Raw genomic sequence first — 19,702 nt, 5'->3', positions numbered from 1 at the left:
GGCTGCAGGGGCAGCGCGTGTGGCCAGAGCAGGGCAGAGCAGTGGGGACACGATGCCGCCACAAATGTAAGCCCCATGGCATGTCTCCAATTTTTCTAGTAGCCACATTAAAAAAATAAGAAACAAGTGACATCATTTTAATAATATTTTACTGAACCCCATGTATCCAAAATGTTATCGTTTGACATGTAATCAACGTAAAAAATTATTGATGGGATGTTTGCATTTTTTGTCTGTACTGGGTCTTCCAGCCCCCGTGTGCTCTGAGAGAGGGCGGCATGTCGCAGGGCACAGCCGCGACTCGGTGCTCAGTGAGTGGCCGCCTGGGCTCGCGGCTGCCACACGGGACAGCCCAGGCCTAGACCAAGCTCCTTGAGACCCCTTTGGGGTACAGCTCTGGAAGATTTGCCGCTTCCAGCGCCCAGGGGCTCTAAGGGGGCTCCATTTTTTTTCTTTTAAGTGGAACATTTGTTCCTGTCCCTTTAACCAGCCACCAGCTGCCTGGGACGAGAGGGAGCAGTAATGAGCTCCAGTGATCTGTCGTGACCCCAAACACCAGGCTGTGAGCAGCTCTGGACAGCGGCCACTTGTGGACTTGCACAGGCCGGGGCCCGGGCGCGGGGGTCTCGGCTCCCACAGCAGCTCGGGGGGCAGGGCCCAGGCTGGTCTCTAGGGAGGAGGCCCAGGGTTCCCAGTGCCGAGTCCCCGTCCAGGGGCTGCTCGCCCTGTGGCCCGGGGCGGTGAGGAGAGAGCAGGCCCCTCCACGCCGCATGCCACCACCATCAGCCCCACAGCTCCAAAACCAAACCAGCTTCCCCACGCACGCGCAGCATGGCCCCGCACACCTGAGTCGTCGTGCTCAGAGGCAGGGGCCTGGCGGCTCCAGCAGTGAGTCGGGGGCTCCTCTTCTTCTGTCCCTGAGCGCCTCAGGCTGGTACGCCTCGGGGGTGGGGAGTGAGCCTGGCCCCTCTGTCCGGCTTGAACTCCTGCCCCTGCCCCGCCCAGCACCTCTGGGCCCCCCCGACAGGGAACCCTCTTGGTCCCCAGCAGAGGCCCTCCAACCAAGGATGCTAGCAGGGACCATGACACCTGTCTAGTTCAACCCCTCAGGTCCCAGTTGGGGAGACTGAGGCCCAGAGGGGCAGGGAACCCCCGAGGACCCACAGCCATTCTGCCATGGAGCTCAAGCCTCTTCAAAGCCACCCCCAGTGTGGCAGCCTCTGTCCTTCTCCTACTTAAGGGGTCTCCCTGCCCCCCATTATGGACCACATCCTCCCTGGGACATGCAGGAGACCCCCCGGGTGGCCATCAGAGCTGGGGCCTCTTCCCAGAGAGGCCAGTAGCTCGGCCCTGCCCGGGCCTCACCCCTAGCCCTGTGTCCAGGTCATCGCTCCCTGGAGGATGCCCGAGTTCTACAACCGCTTCAAGGGCCGCAACGATCTGATGGAATTTGCAAAGGTATGGCCAGTCCGCGCCGCCCCTTCACCCTGGCCTGTCGCCCTCCCGGACATGGTCCTGCTCGGGGGCTGTCTGGGCCAGTGGTCCCCATGTGATGGGGGATTGCACCTCTGCCCCAGCTGACGTCCCCAGGTGGCATCTGGGCCCTGGGCTGGCCCCGAGGAGATGTGGCCTGTGCCAGCCCCTTGCCTGGGCGGGGCGTCTCTGAAGCAAGTCCCCAGTCCACCGGGCCGGAGGGCACGGGCTCACCCTCCTGTTCCCGGGGAGAGGAGCCCTGCTTGCCACTTCTGCAGTGTGCGTCACTTGGCGTGTGTCACCGGGGACTGAGGGGGTATGATGCAGGGCTGTTCTCCCGCTTACCTGGTGCTAATTGTCCCTAGAGCTTCCCTGGGAACAGGTTGGTGCGACGGGGGCAGGGCGGACAAAGCCCTCTGTGGCGCCTGCCCTTTTTGAAGTACAAGTTGCAATAAAACAGATTAGAAGTTTTGCATCAAGATCCTTAGCCGCTCCCCGGGGCACCTTTCTTTTTAGCGACTCGGTGGCAGCCCTTGACAAACAGCCTCAATCAATCAGACGGGAAAGCAACTCAGCGCACATACCAGAAAATTGCTCAGGTTTTTAAATAGCAGCCGCCGGGGCTGGCTGTGAGCTCTCGCTGCCGCCAAGGTGCTGTGCGGTAGGGGACGCGGCGGGGACGCGGCCCTGCCCCGCCGCCAGCCTCCCATTAAGACCTGGAGTGCTGGGAGGAAAGACCTTTACCATCTGTTGTTTTATTATTAAGAGGGGAGTTTACAGGAGCAAGCCCATATGTTGCCAAACAAATTGTCAAATAGCGGAGCTATTAAGGGAGCGGGGTCGGCGACGGCTTTCCCCTCGCCTCCCGATGACACAGAACGAGAAGCATGTTTCATCGTTAGGAATAATGAATTGGGACCCCCACACAGTGCCACCGTCCCGTCTCGAGTCGCACTTAGGGAGAGGGCGGGGCTGACCCACACGGCGCCCTCCGTTCCTTGTAAGCCCCCAGACAGAAGCGGCTCCTGGTTTTCCCAGCGAGGATGAATTTCAGGAGAGCTGTGTCCCTCCTCCCCAGGTTTCGGGGGTAAGGCACGTAGCTTCTACCCCAAATAACCTCTGGAACAGGACAGCTGTGTCCGGCAGGGCGAGCGCGGCCCCTTGGCCATGCGCCCGTTCGCAGAGACGGTGTCTGAGTTGAGCTGTGCAAATGTGAGCACATGTCAGAAGGGAGGCAGGGGCAGTGTTTCTGCGCCCAGGAAACGACCAGAATAACTGAGCAGCAGTGAGGCTTTGTCCAAAATTCAGAGCCAGCCAGGATCAGAGACAGATGAGACAAAAATCAATGGGGCTTTGAAAATCTCAGCTTTCAAGACCCGTCAGGAGCCAAGGCCAAAAGGTGCTCCGTGAGACTCATAAAAACATGCATTTGCCTCCCTGTCCACCTCCCCCCAAATCCATGCTCCGGGGAAAGCACTGGGAACCACCCGATCCTTATCACTGTCACCATAATTATTCTGTTTAAAAAGCCAGAGCACAGGGTGGGGGCTGGAAGCAGGGCAGCCTCCTGCCTGTGCGCTGAGGGGTCTTGGGCGCTGTCCTCAGTTGCAGTGAGGGGACCTCGGGACGCAGAGGGGCTGGGAAACAAACCTCTTTGGTCTTGGGATGGTCACTGTTGTTGGCTCTTCCCTCCTTTCCTTCCTCCCCTCGCCCCGTGATGGGCCCACTGGAAAAGAGAGAAGGTGGGGTGTTTCCACATCACCCCAGACACCAAGGCTCCCGGGAACCGGCCGGCTGCTGGTCCCAGCCCCAGCCCGAGAGCTGAGAAGGGAGGACGGTGCCCCGTGGGCCACCGGTGTCTCTGCCAGAGAGTCCGGCCTGGCCTTGCCTGGGGTCCTGGTCCCCGCGCCTGGCAGACCTACCTGGCGAGTGCACAAGGCTAGTGTGTAGATTTAACTCTGGGCAGCTTTTGGGGGACAAGTGTCCCCCCAACATTGGGCAGCTTGAAATGGGGTGTTCTCATTTGCTCATAGAATTTAAAATGAAGAATCCACAAATTCTAGGGTAGATGGTGGGCTGTTCTTTTAAAGGTAGTCTCCTGGCTTAAAAAAAAAAAATTAAAAAACCCGGAGGGTTTTAGCCTCATTTTAATTTTAAAGTGGTGATGAAGGAAACAGCTGCTCCCTGGAGGAGGCCTCCAGAATCCCACGGTCGTGAGTGAGGCCAGAGCTGGGCACAGAGAGGCGGGGGGTGACCGGCGGCGGAGGCTGCGGTTCCCACCGGGAGCCCTCGGGGCCGAGGTGCCCCTCACGCAGCAGGGAGTAGCACACGTGCCGGGTTTCAGTCAGGGGTGGGCCAGGGCAGCTCGGGTCACCAAGGCAACCAGCCTCGCCTTCCCCGAGAGCTCAGGTGGCCTTCAACGTGGGGGCCTCTAGCCCCGGGTCTTGGTGGGGACGAGTTTTCTCCTGTGACAATGGACTGGACCCTTTGGGAAGCAAGACACAGTCAGGGTAGGTCCGATGGAGACAGGGGCTCTGCCCGTCTTCCCTCCTTGGGGTCTGCAGAGTGATGCATGTGGCTACTGCACTAGCCCGGACACGGGGCCCCCACGGGTGCTGGGCCACATGTTCTTTCCTTGGGTCCACATTAAGCACAGTGTGGCATCTGGTGGCAGATGGCTTGGGTCACATCCTGGCTCCACGTGGGAGTTGGGTCCGTTCTAGCTCCCAGCTCAGGTCATGGTGGGGGTCGGTGAGGGGGTGCTGGGGGCCCTTGGCACAGTGCCTGGCACGTGGGCAGTGCTGCAGGCCCTCAGTGCGCAGGCTCAGAATCTTCGGCAAGGACCCCAGAGCCAGCGTCCACTCCACGGCACCGCAGACACACGGGCTTAGAGTTTCCTCGTGGGCACGTCCAGGAGTGGGGCCCTCACTGTCCCCCCAGGCAGCCCCAGGGAGGGGAAGGAGACCAGGAGGTGGCCCAGGGTCTTGCCTGAATGGGACCAGAGCCTGGGCTGTCTCCCACCCGGAGAGAAACAAGCTGGGCCTGACCTCACGCCTGTGCCGTGTTGCCTCTTACCTGCAGCAACACGGAATCCCCATCCCAGTCACGCCCAAGAACCCGTGGAGCATGGACGAGAACCTCATGCACATCAGGTGAGGCGCCCCACCCTCTCTCCTCTGGCAGGGCTGGGCTGGTGAGGCACACCTGCCCCTTGGTGGTGACCCCACAGCCAGGGGCCCTGCCCTGGTGGAGCCGAGAGGCCTCGGGGAGGACAGACATCAAGCCACCCAACTCATGCACTGCCCTCATCACAGTGCTGCTCAGTGCTGTGGGGCATAGATCGTGGGGACCTGGCCTCATCCCAGGCATGGGGGGGGCTTCTTGGAGGAGGTGGCATTTGAGGTTAAAACTTCAAGGATGTCCTCAGATCAGAACTCAAGGATGAAGAAGAGGCCCAGCCAGAGCACAGGGAAGAGTGTTTAAGGCTGAGGGAACAGCATGTGGGAAGCTGCCCGGGAGCAGAGCCCCCCATATGGAGCCCTGGGGCTGCCCCAGAAGACTGAGGGAAGGTCCTGGCTCTTCCCTGCAACCTGCAGCTCCCGCAGCCAACTGTGGTGGCCCAGAATGTTCCAGGCAGGGTTGGCAACAGTTGCTTTGGCAGAGAGAAAGAGGCGGACCAGACTTGTCGGCACAATGGGGTGTGTGCGTTGGGGGCGGGGTGTGCCGTGTCTCCCCCAAATGACCCTGTCTCCCCTCTCCCTTCCACAGCTACGAGGCTGGAATCCTGGAGAACCCCAAGGTAATCCCGTGTTTCCTCCGAGCCCGGGGCTTTGGCGGTGGCCGCTCCGTGCCGATGCTGTGTGATGTATTTGTAGCCTAATTTGAAATTTCACGGGGGGCCGGGCGTGGGGCTGAGGCCAAGCCCTGCCTGTATTCGCCGCCCCCTGCCCCCTCCACCAGACCCCCTCCCTGGTAACTGCTGCTGGGATGAACAGGGGAGGGACACGTTTCAGGGCGGCACAGAGGGGGTGTGACCGTGAGACAATAAGGACGTAATTAGGCAGATGAGACGCTCCTGGGAGGGTCCGGCCTGTGCCCACCAGCTCAGGCCTCGCTGCAGCCCCAGTTGCAGGGGGCGCAGGACCCATGTGTCTGGGTCTGGGTTCCACGCCCACTGCCAGCCACCCCGAGCCCCTGTCCCTGGCCTCGCAGGCTGGCCATGCTGGGCCCGCAGCCCTGTTTGAAGTTTAGGGTTTCTCTCCCGGGAGGGGGTTTCTTTGTGTCCACCCCTGCCCACCGTGGGAGATGGGGCGGGAGGGCCAAATCCATCATGGGAAGAGAAAAATCTCTTTGTCCCTGAGGGAATGTGTCTCGTTCCCTGGCCCAGCCCCACACCCGGGCGGCTGGTTGGAGGTGGGGTGGGCTGTTGGCTGACTTTAGGGAGAAATGTGCTTGTCTGGGGGGCGCAGTGCACTCGGCCGCTGGGCCTGGGGATCCCAGAGGGCCAGCTGGAGGGACGGCCGCCCGGGGGTTTGCGTGAGATTGGGGAGCGCCAGAGCCCGGCCCAGGGTGCCAGGGTGGCTCCCCAGGGCCCAGGCGTCTCTGATGTCCGCTCTGCGCACTGCCCCTCGGACAGTGTTAGCCACAGGGTAGCAGACAGCAGCCACCATTCCCCAGGCCAGGCACGGGGGTGGCGTTTTCCTGGTCAGCTTCCTTGGACGCTGGCCGTGAGCATCGTGCTCTGGGGGTGAGGAAGCCGAGGCCAGAGCAGTGACTCGCCCCAGGGGACCAGCTGCTCAGTGAGGATCCCGGACTGGTGGCCTCTGGCCTCTGTGGTCCCCCCACTGCCTACAGCCCCCTCCTGCCCACTCTCCCGCTTGGTCCAAGCTTGTCACTCAGGAGAGCGGCACCCTTGCCCCCTGGGGGCTGATGGCCCTGCGGGGGCTGCTGCCTGCTGGCCACAGGTTTTTCCAGTTCATGCTCTGCTGACCCATGACACTCAGGGCAGCCACCCCCAATTAGCAAGTCAGTCACCACCAAGGGGGGCAGGGGAGGCTGCCAGGCAGGGTGTCCTCCCAGGCCCCAAGCACGCCAGGAATCCACCCCCACCCCTCTCCAGCCAGCCTACCAGAGAGGAGGCCCCCCCATGCACGCCCCTCACCCTCCCCCCCCCCACCCCCCACCCCCCCCCCCGAGAATAGAACACCTCAAGACTGGGAGGCAGAGCTGAGGCCAGAGGGGAGATCCTGCTTGGACAGTGCCCTCGGGGCCTCGAGGCAAGGTGCAAGTGACTGTGCTGCCTCCTGCGGGTTCTGCCCCCTCAGCCTCCGGCCTGACAGGGGCTGTGAAGCATAGGTAAGTGCTACAGGTGTCTTTGTTAGGGATCCTGCCACCCACTCAATACTTGAGACCCAGAGATAGAAAATCTGAGTCTAAATCCCAGCTCTACTTCTTTTTGCTGTGCAGCCTTGAGCAAGTTACCCAACCTCTCTGAGCCTCTGATTCCCCTTGTACAAAGTGGGAAACTACAGCATGTCCCTCCTAGGACATCTAAAGCACTTGGGCACAGGGCAAGGGCTCAATCACAGAGATAGGGGTCCTGCCCTCCCTCCCCAGGCCAGCTTTGGCGAGGAAGGGGCCAAGGTCCTCTCCTGCTCAGGGACCCTTCCCATCAAGCAGGACAGGCTGGGCTGGGCTGGGCTGGGCTGGAGTCGAGGGGAACATCATTCCTGCCGTGAGGCCTGGGGCCTGGCCCAGGCACCCAGGGTCCAGCCACTTGGGCACGGGGTTTGCTCCAGCCACGAGGACGCCCCCAGGACTTTGTGGGGGACGCTAGATGCCAGGATCTGCCCTTGCCTCTCTGGATCTCAGTGCCTTGAGCCCCTCTGGAGGAGCTCGGGGAGACGGAGCCTCCCGGAGCCCAGCCCCTCCCCCGCTCCAAAAAAAAGCCGGAGACCTGCGGAAGGGAGGGTTTGCAGGCAGATGGCTGAGCCATTTTCTGCCTCCGTGAGGGCTGATTGAAGGGCAATGAGGCAGCTAATGCGAAGAAAGATAGAAATTTACTTGCTTTAACTTCATACGGCCCACAGTGAAAGAGTTCATTCACCGCGGCCCGCCATACCTGATGGATGAATAAACCATTTGCAGCATCGATCATGCCTCTACATCATGGTTTAGTTCATGGGCCATTTGCTCCCAATCTCTCCTTCTCTGGCCTGTTTCATGCTTTCTTTTGCCCTCTCCCCCTCCCCCCACCCCCCTCTCTCTCTCTCTTTTTCTTCCCTCTCTTCCCTCCCCCCCAAGATGACATTGGAAGTGAGCCCTCCCGCTGGGTTGGATAAATAGATGGCATTGATACTCGGCAACAAAACTATTTGTCATTTGAACTGGGCTTTTAGGAGGGAGAGTAAAAAGAAGGCAGGCGCCAGCCACCTCGGGATGCAAAGCAAGTGTCATTTTATTTCTATTTAGTTATTTTATTTAATCGGTGCTGTCAGGTGCCGGCCCGACGGCTGCTTCTGACTTCCACCGCAGAGTGCAGGGGCTGGCGTCCATGTCCCCCTGCAAGTGTTGCCATCCTCCACTTCTGTTTGGGGCTCCATCGGGGAGTGTGGCGGAGAGAAAGTGACAAACGCTGACAGTCAGGCCCAGCGCAGGTGGAGGTGGGGGGCTAATCACTATCTATGGAGGCGTTGGGGAGGGGGCTGTGGGTCGTGCTGGTCACCCAGGGGTCCAGGCCCGTTCGTTTTACCTTTCAGCTGAGGTTGGGCCTTTGGGCCTATCTGTGCCTGGGGGACGCAGCGATCGGCCTGCCCAGTGGGTGACGCTGGCTCTCTCCGGCCAGCGACCTCACACTGTGTCTCAGCTGAGGATACTATGGCGGCTGAGACGCAGCGTAGGGTTGGGAGAGAGCAGTGCCCTGGGCTGGCTTCCCAAGTGCGGTTTGAACAAGCCACTTCTCAGCCTCGGCTTCCACTCTGGTCACCGGAGGCATCAGGCTGCGGCCGTTAAGGACTCTTCCTACCGCCTCGGGTCTGTCTTTAAGATCAGTTCTGCCAGGAGCAGTGGCTCCTGCCTGTAATTCCCGCGACTCAGGAAGCTGAGGCAGAAGGACTGCTGAGCCTAGGAGTCTGAGACCTGCCTGGGCAGCATAGCGAGACCCCATCTGTACAAAAAAATTTAAAAATTAGCCAGGTGTGGTGGTGTGCGCCTGTAGTCCCAGCTACTCAGGAGGCTGAGGTGAGAGGATCCCTTGAGTCCAGGAGTTCAAGGTTACAGTGAACTGTGATGGTGCCACTGCACTTTAGCCTGGGCGACAGAGCAAGATCCTGTCTCTGAAAAAAGAAACAGGGCCCTGTGTGGCCCGACCCACAAATGGAAACTGACAAAGGGATGCCACTGGCCCCGTCACACAGCACTTTGCAGGTGGGTGGGCAAGGCCATCACAAGCCCCGTCTAGCTCAGAAGTGGAGCTAGAAAGATCGACCATCAGTTTGCCCAGGATTAAGGGCACAAGGGACAGGGGATTTTCAGTGCTAAAACCAGGAGAGCCCCAGGAAACCGGGATGGCAAAGTGACGGCAGGAGAGTGATAGAAGGCACTTCTTTCAGCCCGAGCAGGGAGGGGAGGCTTCTCCTGTCGGGGCGTTTTTCCAAGAGAGGCCCCGCTCAGTGCATCACCTGGGGTTTTTTCCAGCTGTTCTCTCCATCCACGGAGCACGGTACAGTTTGCACTGGGCCTTCCCTGGCGTCTTCTTATGTGTTTTCATGTCCAATTAATAAAAAACAAACCTGTCTCTATACTTAAGTTGTAAGACAGTCAAAGGTAGGTATCATTTCTCCCATTTTACAGATGGGAAAACTGAGGCTCGAGGAGGTGAAGCAGCCTGCCCGAGGCCCCACAGCCGGAGGTCCTGACCCTGGCGAGGGGGTACTTCCTCTACCTCTCTAAAACCCAACACGGGTTTGATGAGGGCCTCGTGGGGCCCCTGTCTCTGACGTGGCTCGCACAGAACTCACAGCTGCAGCTGTAGTGTCTCCCACTCAGCCTCAGTTTCTTCATCTGTAGATGGGGCAACAGTGCTTGACCTTCTTACCAAATGGGGCTGCTGAGGACACAAAAGAAACCGCAGATGGAAAGTGACAGGAGAATGTTTGCAAGGTTTTGAAAGCAAAGATTTAAGGGACTGTCGGCAGGTGGACAAGAACAGCTGGGTGCAGGACGCCCACAGGAGGGACTTGAGCCGCCAGGCCCCAGGGGCCCTGTCCCCGCAGTGGCAAGTGTCCAAGCCACAGCCTGGGAGAGCTGGGGCCTCCAAAGGCAGGAGGGAATGCTGGGAGTTGCAGGCAGCAAGCAGCCCCTCCGCCAGCGCATCAACACGCCCAGGGAGAAATATACATGAAGGTTGATGTGTTTTCAAATGGGTTTTGCTTTGCTCTTCTCTTTTCTCCCTGTGAGTATTAACCTCAGGGACCCTGGGGATGGCTCGACTCGCCGGAGCACCTGCTGGGGTCATGTGCAGTCATTAGCTTTGCGGTCAGTGCAGAATAAACCCCAATTCCCGGCGCCGGCGAATGCGTGCGTGCCCGCTCCCGGGAAGCCCTCGGAACGCCGCCTCGCTCCTCCAAAGTCACACTTTTTCCTGCCTGACTTGTTCCTCTCCTGCTATTCTGCCTCCAGCTGTGGGGGCGTCGAAGAAAAAGATGAGATCAAGTTGAGGGGAAAAATTGTCTGATTTCTTGAGCCCTTTGTTTCCCAGGCCCCTGGCAAGCAGGGCGGCTGGGGCTGGGGGCTGGGGACAGCTGGACCGCACCAGCTGGTGGGGAAGTGCCAGCAGCGCCGGGTTCTGGAGAGAGAAGAGGGGTGCAGGTCCCCGCAGGGCGAGGTGCACGGTGTCCAGCGGCTGGCGCGTGTGGGCTTGGCTCTGGCACCCATCCTCCAATCTCTCTCCGTCTTTTGTCAGAGCCAAGCCCCTCCAGGTCTCTACACAAAGACCCAGGACCCGGCCACAGCACCCAACAGCCCTGACATCCTTGAGATTGAGTTCAAAAAAGGTACGTGCCTGGCTCCCTTCCCGCCCTGCCTGGGAGCCTGGGCCTCTGTGCCCGAGTTGAGGCAGGGGCTTCCAGGGTTCCCCAAAGCCCCCTTCCTGGGCACTGAGCCAGGGAAGCTTCCCAGCTTGGGAGGAAAAGACCCTGGCTGCCCCTCACACAGGTCACGGCACCAGGTCTGCAGCGAGAGCATCCAGTCCCCGAGCGGCCACTTGCTTTCCTGGCCCTCGGTTTGCTGGTCTGTAGACGGGAGAGAGGGTGCTCGGTGCTTTCCCGTGCAGAGTGCGGTCGCATGGGAAGCTCTGCCACGAAGGCCCTCAGCCAGTGGCAAGTCTTGGAGAGCTGGCCGCTGGGCAGCTGTGACCCACATCAACAGCCTCAGCTCATCCTAAGTTAGCTGCTGGGAGCCTCATCCCCCGACCCTGGGTTCAAAGCTGCAGCCTCTTGCCCCCCTCAGCAGTAGGGGGTGTCCCGACCGCCCCCCATCCCCGCTGCTATCAACAAGACGTGTTTGCTGGCCTGGCCTTGGTGCCCAGGTGCCTGAGCTTGGCAGATGGACATTTCTTGCCTGGAGGAAGGAGTCGAGGCATCGATCAGGCTCAGAGTGAGAGCTCAGGGGGTCCGAGGAGAGGACCTTTTCCGGAGGCTGCAGAGATTAGGAAGGCTTCCTGGAGGAGGTGTTTTTGGGCAGGGGCAGAAGGAACAGAGAGGAGGCAGGAGGACATCCCGAGCCCAGGCAGGGAGCGGAGGGAGAGGGGCCCCGAGGACAGGCCGGCTTGGCCCTGAGGCTCGACCTTTCCCTGGGGCACCTGGGAGGATCAGGGTGGGGCAGCGTCATGGTGGGGGAAGCAGAGGTTCAGACTCCACTTTCCCTCTTGCTGGTGCCACCTTGACAACCAACTTCACCCCTCTGGGCCTCAAGGAACATTTGCCTAAAAACAGGCCACAGAAGGGGTGCTCACAGGTGCCCAGCATGGCGAGCGGTCACTCCAGGACCAACAAGGCCTCCGTGAGGCCCCTGAGGGCAGCTGGTGCCCCAGGCCTGGTCTGCAGGCACGGAGCCCGCAGGAGCCGGGAGGACGGCGAGGTGGCAGGCGGGCCTCAGGCGGCGGAGGGTCCTGGGCACAGGGCTCGAGGAGCGGGGCAGCCCCACGGGCTGAGCTCGAGAAGAAACGTGACCCATTGTAATGATTTGGGGACTGTCTGGAAGGGAAAAAAAGATGGGAGGAACCCTCCCCTGACTAGTCCCCATTCACTCTCTAGTTAATTTATTTGAAGTTTTAATCTAATTATTAACTATTTTAAAGGCTAAGAGGCTTTCTCTGGCAGCAGCACCAACAATGTCACCTCTTCTCCCGGGCAGGCCCCATCCAAGGCCCCAGCGAAGGCCCATAATAGGACGGGGGTGGGGAGGGGAGAAAGGGAGCAGGGGAGGCGGGGGGTGGCGAGAGGGGCTTAGGGTTCATTATTGGGCAGACTTACATTTAATAGCAATTTACAACCAAGTTATAAAACCCCTGGAAATGGGGGTTAAGAATGGCGAAGCTGACAGCGCCTTGAGCACAGCCCCTCCAGGCGGCGCCTCTCTAATAAAGACTCGAAAGCCGCTATTGAGGCCTGATTGGCACCCGGTGGCTCGGCCCATGGTAATGAGCCGGGCAGATGGGTGGGGGATTAGCCGCCAACTTTGAACAGCTTTTCTTTGTCACTGTTTCAGCTCTCTTGTTAGCTCCTGATACATTTATTGCTCATTTCACACCGCTCGAGAAAGTGCCCCTTGCTATTCAAAGTCAGCCCTGACCCACCCACTGCCCCCCCCCCAGGGCCCTTCCCGCCCGAGCTCGGCCGCCTCCCTCCTGCCCTCCTGCCACCCCAGACCCGACTCCAGGACTCAGGGCGGCCGCCAACACCTCGCCCGCCAGAGCGGGCACCGTGTCACCCCCATCAATCAGATGGCTGCGTGCGGGTCTGGGGTACAGGGTCGGGGCGCGGGGTCCGCCTGACAGACGTGGCAGGGGGCTGTGTGTGTGTGTGAGTGTGTGTGCGCTCGGGAGCTCAGCCGCACCTCGGCCGGGCGGCCCCCGGGTAACTGGTGGGACAGAAGGTGCTCCTGGCGTAAGACAATGGTGGAGCGTGAAATTCAATTAGTTCAGGGCCTGGTTCCAATTTCACAGCCCCTAAATGCAAAAGGGGCAAAGAGAATGGGAGGGTGGGGGAGAGCGTTTTTATTGCATTTTCCCTTTCATTCTGGGGGGCTTTCTCGCCCCTTCTCTCCCCCCAGCAGGCCTCAACCTGCACAGGGCTTTTGAAGGAGTCATTTGGAGTCCATATCTGTCACATCCATTTAAGGCGTTGCGGGTGGAGGGAGAGGGCGGGGTGGCGGGCACAGTCTCCTCCGCTGAGCCTGGCCCGGACGCCCACTGCCCTCTCCTTCCCCCCAGGGGTCCCTGTGAAGGTGACCAACGTCAAGGATGGCACCACCCACAGGACCTCCTTGGAGCTCTTCATGTACCTGAATGAAGTCGCGTGAGTGTCCACAGCCCTGCCCGGCCCCCTGGGGGCCGCCGTTTGGGGCAAGCACTGGCCTGGGCCATTTCGGCTACTGATCACAGCTGTGATTTAGGGCAGGGGGTCAGGCTGTGTCCTAGCCCCTTGGCCATAGAGTCTCCTGGACCAAGGGGGCTGGTTTGGCAGGAGAGTTCCCGTGGTCCTCATTGAAATCCCTCAGCCTTGGTAGATAACAGCCCCGGGGGGCCTACTGTCCCCTGGGGACCATCAGGCTGGGGCTCCCAGGTGCTTGGCTGGACTGAGGCCAGGATAGAAGGACAGGTGAGCAGTGGTCGGCACTAGTGCTAGGCAGGGACCCGGGGCAGAGGTAACAGAAGGAGCCAATTGAACTCACTTAGTGACCTGGGCAATCCCTGCTCTCTCTGGGCCTCAGTTTCCCCACCTGTACAGTGGGCACTTAGAGGACCTGAGTCTTGGATCCTGAGGTGGAGCCTAAGCCCTGTGTGTGGCTCACACTGTGGCAGCCTGTAGCAGGGAGCCCAGCTGGGTGGGTGACAACCGACCCATTCTTCCCGCAGGGGCAAGCACGGCGTGGGCCGCATCGACATCGTGGAGAACCGCTTCATCGGAATGAAGTCCCGAGGTAAGGCCCAGCACTGAGCCCACGGCCCCCCGACCCCCCCATCCGATGGGTGTGTCGCTCCACCCGTGCTACACGGCTGACCTTGGGCAAGTCCTTTCACTCCACCAGACTGTAATCTCCCTCCTGCAAAGTGGCCATAACGGGCCCTTTGCCACTGACTTCTGAGGTTATGAGAGCTGGGTCAGGGGACAGGGAGAGGCCAGGGCAGCCTCAGAGAGGGGAAGCCAGGGCCAGGCCTGGAGGTCAGGCTCTCTTATGTCCTGGGAGGGTCGGCCAGGTTTGGAGGCAGACCGTGCAGGGCCGATTCGGCCCATCTCGTGGTCATTAAGGATGCGTGGAGGACGCCGGGCAGGCAGGGCGGAATTCTGCCAGAGGTGGGCGCTGTGGGCCGCACAGGCACCGTGAGACAGCCAGGGCCTAAGCCCTGTCCCACTGTCGGGCAGCATGAAGGCCCTTTTCCTAGGGACAGGAAGGGCTCTACCTCTAGACTGCCCAGCCCCGTAGCTGCTTCTGGCTGAGCTGGGGGGCAGGGGGGTTGGTCCCCAAGCAGGTGCCTCTGTCTTCCCGTCTTGTCTTAGTAACCCGAGCCCGTGATTCCCTTTGCCAGTCACCCTTTCATCTCGACCACACCCCTCTCCTGGGCTCAGTTTCTGCATCCATACGACAAGGGAACCCCAGGTCCCCGAGGGTCTGCCAGCATATGATAGCAATGCTGTGTTCTTTCGGGGGCTCTAAGAGAGAGCTTCAGCAGTCAGAGCCCCTGATTGGGCACCTGAATTTTTAAATACTGGTGGTCGGGTCAGGGGCCCTATTTTGGCAGGTGTTCAGATTGCTTTGCCTAAGGTCCATGGGCAAAGATAACACAGCCGCATAAAACCAGGTCGGGTAGAGTCATGGCCCTTTGTCCCTCAGGACACGTTACTAAGATTCTAAAAGCCAAAGAGAGCTGACCACCAGCCATCAACTGTTGGTGGTGGCCTGGTGGGGGGCAGGATGCTGGGGCTTCTTGTCTCAGGTTTGCCCAGTGACTTTGGACTTGTGATCTCTGGGCCTCAGTGTCCCCAAGTGAAATGTGCTAAGTGTAGGGTGGGAGTTGGATCATTCTGGCTCTGACCTGTTTGAGTTTCCCTCTAAGCTGTGGGGAGGGCTTGGGGGGGTGCTTTGCCTCTCCCTGGTTTTTCCTTCCTTGCCACAGCTATTATCGGTGGAAACAACCTAATTGAAACTCTCTGGGGAAGGCCTTGTAGAGAACAATGTCACTAATTAGCTGCTCCCTTTTGTCCTGCTCACCTTTGTCTCTTACCTATATTAACATCTGATTAAATGTCCCTTTGTCTCAACCTGCCCTTGGGAGCCAGCACAATGGAAGTCCTCCAAGGCAGAGCTGGGAGAGACCTTGGGGAGCCAGAGGCCAGACCTACCCAAGGCTGGGGGGAGGAGAGGGCTTGCTCAAAGTCCCTGGCACGGCAATGGCAGGACCAGGACTGATGCCTGGACCCAGAGAGGCATGGAAGGGATGGGGCTAAGGGCTTGGACTCAGGAGTGGGACAGATCGGGGCTTGAACCCACGTGTGCTGGCAGAACTGGTGCAAAGAAGTGCTCCACAAATGGCGATCAGTCACCAGGAGATGCTGGGTGAGGACAAAGGCAGCCTGGCCTCTGGGAGCTGTCAGTATGGCTCCGGGGTGTCCAGCACTGCCCCTGTTGTCATGCCCACCCCTGCCCATGGCAGGCATCACTAGTCGGTTGTGGCACTGTCCCACTGGCTCCGAGCAGGCACTGCCAGTTGATCAGGATTGGCAGGAGTGGTGACAATTGATTGCTTGCCCTTACTGGAAATGGCATCTGCTGGGTGGGGAGGCAGTCAGGCCAAAGTGGACTGAAGGAGGTAGCGAGTGAGGAAGACCTGGACTGTGCTATTCTGGGAAGACACCGTGGAGGAGGAGGCAGTAGAAAGGGCTTCAAGTGGCAGAATGTGGAGTGGAGGGGGCATAGCAGAGCATCTGGGGAGGGAGGGAGGGCGGGAAGGGTGGGAGGCACACAGGTGCCCCACTGGTGGCAGGTTGGGTCTGATGGGGGCTGAGCCCCAAGACACCTGGGGAGGCACACTGAAGAGCTGGTGCCGAGGGTCCAGGCTTTGGGTTCAGATCTGAGTCCCGATTTTGTCTCCATTGCCATTGGGAGAGCATCTTAGCCTCCCTGCACCTTGACTTCCTCATCTGTGGAATGGGTTGCTGTGTGGATCAGATGCAGGGAGCTGCTGACCCACAGGAGGCACTGTGTCTGGGCGGCAGACTCGCTACCTTTTCCCCAGAACCAGGACCATCCCCAAAGAGGTTCAGAGCTGTGAGATCAATAAGTCTGTTCCAACGCCCTTGGCTCCTTACCGCCCGCCAAGGAACGGCCCAGTCTTCACTCTGCCCAGGGCTTGTGTATGTACCTGTCGGAGGCTGTCCCTGAAAGTATAGAATTTAGTCTGAGCATTGTGTAGTCTTTTGGGAAGAGAATGAGGATTCTGACTCAAGAACTTGCTGTGTGACCTTAGGAAAATTGCTTTCCCTCTCTGGGACTCCAGTTGTCAACCCGACGGAAGTCCTAGCTGGCCTGTTTTCTTGCTTGGGTTGGGGGATGAGAGAGGAAAGTTGCTTGGTAATTTTAGGGCAGTGTCTTATTTTTGTATCTCCACTCCAAATATTTCGCTGCGAGAAGGAAAGAGTGGAGACGATACCTTAGGGCACTGTGGAGTCCCTCGTGACAAGGTCTTTATTAAGTGTACAGTCACAGAAGACGCCGTTAATCGTCAATTATACTGAGGGCAGAGCAGGAAGATGCCATTGTCCGTATCTCGGTGTACAAGGGAAAAATGTCATTTGTATTGATTTTACAAAGCTCATAATTGAAATTCGTTAACGGCTTGTTTTTTCCTCAGGGGTGAGGGGTAGGGAGTAGGACGACACCAGTGGCCTGGGTGGGGGTGGCCTGGTCAGCACCAGGGTCCGTGGGGTCAGGGGACAGGGAAGCTGCAGATGGAGTAGCTTTCTCTGTATCGTGGCTCTTCACATCCTCATTATCACATTATCTTTTTAACTCTGGAGGGGGGAGGGGGGCTAATTAAGTGAAGTAAATGAAATCAGTGGGGAGGAGAAGGGGGGCAGGGCAGGCAGGAGGGCAGCGGGAGGGGAGGGAGCCAGGGCCTGTCCTTTGGCTCACCTTCCCCTCTTTCTGGACCCGACTTCTCCAGCCGCCCTCCCCTCCTCTCCCCTCCCCTCCCCTCCCAGCCCTTGCTGCCCAGCATCACCTCTGTGGCTGCGGCCTGGCTCCCCCTCCCCCTCTGGCCTTCCTTTCCTGCTTTCTGCTCTCCCCTTCCTCCTCCCTCCTCAGGGGCATCTGCTTTCCCCTCTTCCCTCTCTCTCCCTTCCGTCTTCCCTCTGCCTCCATGCGTCTTCCCTCTGCCTCCACGCGCCCCATGTCTCTCCCACCCTTCCCTCCTACCTCCCTTTCTCCTCACTCCTCCACTTTCTGGCCAAGAAGGAACAAGGGCTGCCACTCACTTGCCCATCCTGCCCGCCCACCTGTCCAGCCCTCCCAGAGGCTCTGCTCAGATGGAATGTTCCAGATGGAGAGTAGAGGGAGACCTGGGAAGCCAAAGGGGTTTCAGTCCCAGAGGCCCCGTGTGGCCAGCCCCAGAGGCCCACCTTGATTCCCAGGATGGGGCCTGCCGGGCCCCAGGAGCATGGAGGATGGCTAGAGTCCCACTCTGACTTGCCTCCCCGTCACCATGGCAACCGCCTCCAGCCTTGGCCCTGGTACCTAAGAGGGGAGCCTTTGGGCTCCAGCCAACCTTCCTTCCCCCGGCCTTTCCAAATCTCTACATCTGGATGCAGCTTTCCCAAAGGACCAGGGAGGACCAGGGCCTCTGGTCTGGGAGCCCTAACCCCCAGCCCCTCCAGCTGAGCTGGCAGATCCCACGCAATTCTGAGAAATTGCTCTGTCTGGGGTAACCTGGCAGCCTGGGGAACAGACGAGAGGGAATTAAGCGGCAATAGCCACTTGCTCCCCACCTCTTCCTGCTTGGTCCACTCTGCCCCCACCCCGGCCACCCCCAGCTCCTCGCCCTTCTCCCCACTCCCCGCTCCTGGCAGTAATTATGGTGTGATTGAAGCTGCTCCACGGAGAACTGCTGACACCTCTGTCTTTTTCCTGTAAACACGGAGAGATGAAAATAGACACTTGGAGCTGCTGTGAGTGTCACTCGAAGATGTCTGTTGTCTCTTCCACGGCAACACAGAGGCTCAGCTGTCATTTCCTCCTTCTGTCTGCGCAGTGGTTTGTATGCCGACTGTCAAAAGCCCCAGATCCATAGTCTTTTAGCATCAGGTTTCTGTCACAAGTTTTTTTAAAGTCATTTTTTTTCCAGAAGAAATACACAGAAATCATCTGTAGCCCTTACCCCTATGGAGAAGAGAGGGAAGATCTTTAAAATGTACACACACACACACACACACACACACACACACACACACACACACACACACACACACACACACACGGCAGCAGCAACCTAAAAACAAGCTTTTTGTTCAGCCGCAATTAACTTTAACACCTTCCAGCAAAGGAGCAGCACTATTAATGCTGCTGGCGTGTCTTATGGCTGCAGCTTCTCGTGCCCGCAAGCCTTCCTGAGGCCGCCTCAGAGGGTTGACGGCCATGAGGCTGGTGCTGGTGGCTCGGGAGGAGCTGCGTCCTGCCCGCCCTCTGCTCCCATGGTGCTGGCCCCATTTTCTGGGGGCACCTGTGACGGGTCAGTAGCTGGGGAACCTTGGGCAAGTCATAGCTCTCCCTCGAGCCCTGAACCCCGCCTAACTTCTCTCTCTCTGGACAGTTGGAAGGCGATGCTGTGGTCTAGCCTGTTCTAGAGACAGAGCTGTCTGTATGCATGGCACACGGGGACAACAGTGTATCTCCATACTTGCCTTTGTGGTAGGTCTCAGAGGATGTTAGAATGCAAGAGCAGCAGAAACTTGCAACCTTCTTGTTTTCCAGACAGGTTGACTGAGGCTCAGAGAAGGAGCTGAGAGGGGCCGAGGTCACACAGCAAAGCCAAGCTGGGCACTTTCTAGAAAGGCGTTAGTCGTGGGACTTCTGGTTCCCAGCCCTGCAGGTACAGCGTGGACCGTACCCGCAGTTGGCCCAGCTAAGGACAGAAAAGCGGGGAGGCAGGCCTGGGTCTCAGGAGTTGAAAACAAGGAGGGCTCCTGCTCTCGGCCCGCCCAGGATGGTGCTGTTGCGACTATCTGTGGCCAGTGGAAGGACGGGCTTTGCAAGTTTCTGGGTTTTTCCAAAATGTAGCAAAACTAATCATTAGAAGGCCCATTTCCAACCCAGTGAGCACTAAGTTCCTAGCACGTGCCAAGGGGAAAGACCATCGGGCCTTTGTCAGCTGTTGGTGGCTTGGGAAACTGCTGTATTCTGGGGGGTGATGTTTCTAGGCTAAATGAGAACCTGCCTGTTGAACATCGTTCTGGCATTCTGGGGGCTCTGTACACACAGTCTTTCTAGACAGACCGCAAACTGTTAGGCCTTTCTAGTGGCTTGGGACCATTGGGAGCCGCGTGTTTGTGGAGCCGCCTGCCCCCAAGAGTGGCCTGACTTCCGTGCTGAGCTCTGGTGTCCCTGTTCTCAGGCTGCCAGCAATGGCCTTTCTCAGCCATCTCCCTCCCTACCTCCGTCGCCTTTCCACCCCTCTCTAACTCGCAGCCCGAGCTGCTCTGCAGGCGAGGATGGTGGTGCTGTTGGAACCGTCTTTACAAGAGCAACGGTGGGGCCGAGCGAGGGCCTGAGGGACTCCTCAGGGAGTTGAGGCTTTGGCCTCGTGCACAAACTTGGGGACGTTGGCGAGATCGTTTTCTCCTCAAAGGTCGCTGCGAGGTTCAGGACGGTGGAGATTGCCCGCGAGCGGTGGCCCCGCCGGTAATGCGGGCACAGGCTCTTTCACGGCCGTTGAAGCCCGTGTCAGCATCTGGCAGCC

The 19,702-nt window shown here is 59.2% G+C and overlaps 1 protein-coding gene across 1 annotated transcript in view; it reads left to right on the top strand.

The window, feature by feature from the left end:
* Positions 1–19,702, top strand: part of ASS1 (argininosuccinate synthase 1) — a 50,668-nt gene that overhangs the window by 17,554 nt on the left and 13,412 nt on the right. Inside the window, exons 7-12 of the mRNA XM_045563741.1 lie at positions 1,384–1,458; positions 4,555–4,625; positions 5,242–5,272; positions 10,436–10,526; positions 12,965–13,049; positions 13,610–13,674. Of these exons, the coding sequence (XP_045419697.1) occupies positions 1,384–1,458; positions 4,555–4,625; positions 5,242–5,272; positions 10,436–10,526; positions 12,965–13,049; positions 13,610–13,674 (418 nt within the window). The remainder of the gene's footprint in view (positions 1–1,383; positions 1,459–4,554; positions 4,626–5,241; positions 5,273–10,435; positions 10,527–12,964; positions 13,050–13,609; positions 13,675–19,702) is intronic.

Source organism: Lemur catta, chromosome 10 (genome assembly GCF_020740605.2).
Source record: "Lemur catta isolate mLemCat1 chromosome 10, mLemCat1.pri, whole genome shotgun sequence".
NCBI classification, from domain to species: Eukaryota; Metazoa; Chordata; class Mammalia; order Primates; family Lemuridae; genus Lemur; species Lemur catta.
The sequence above is the reverse complement of the archived record's forward strand: the minus strand, read 5'-3'. Positions and strand labels throughout refer to the sequence as shown.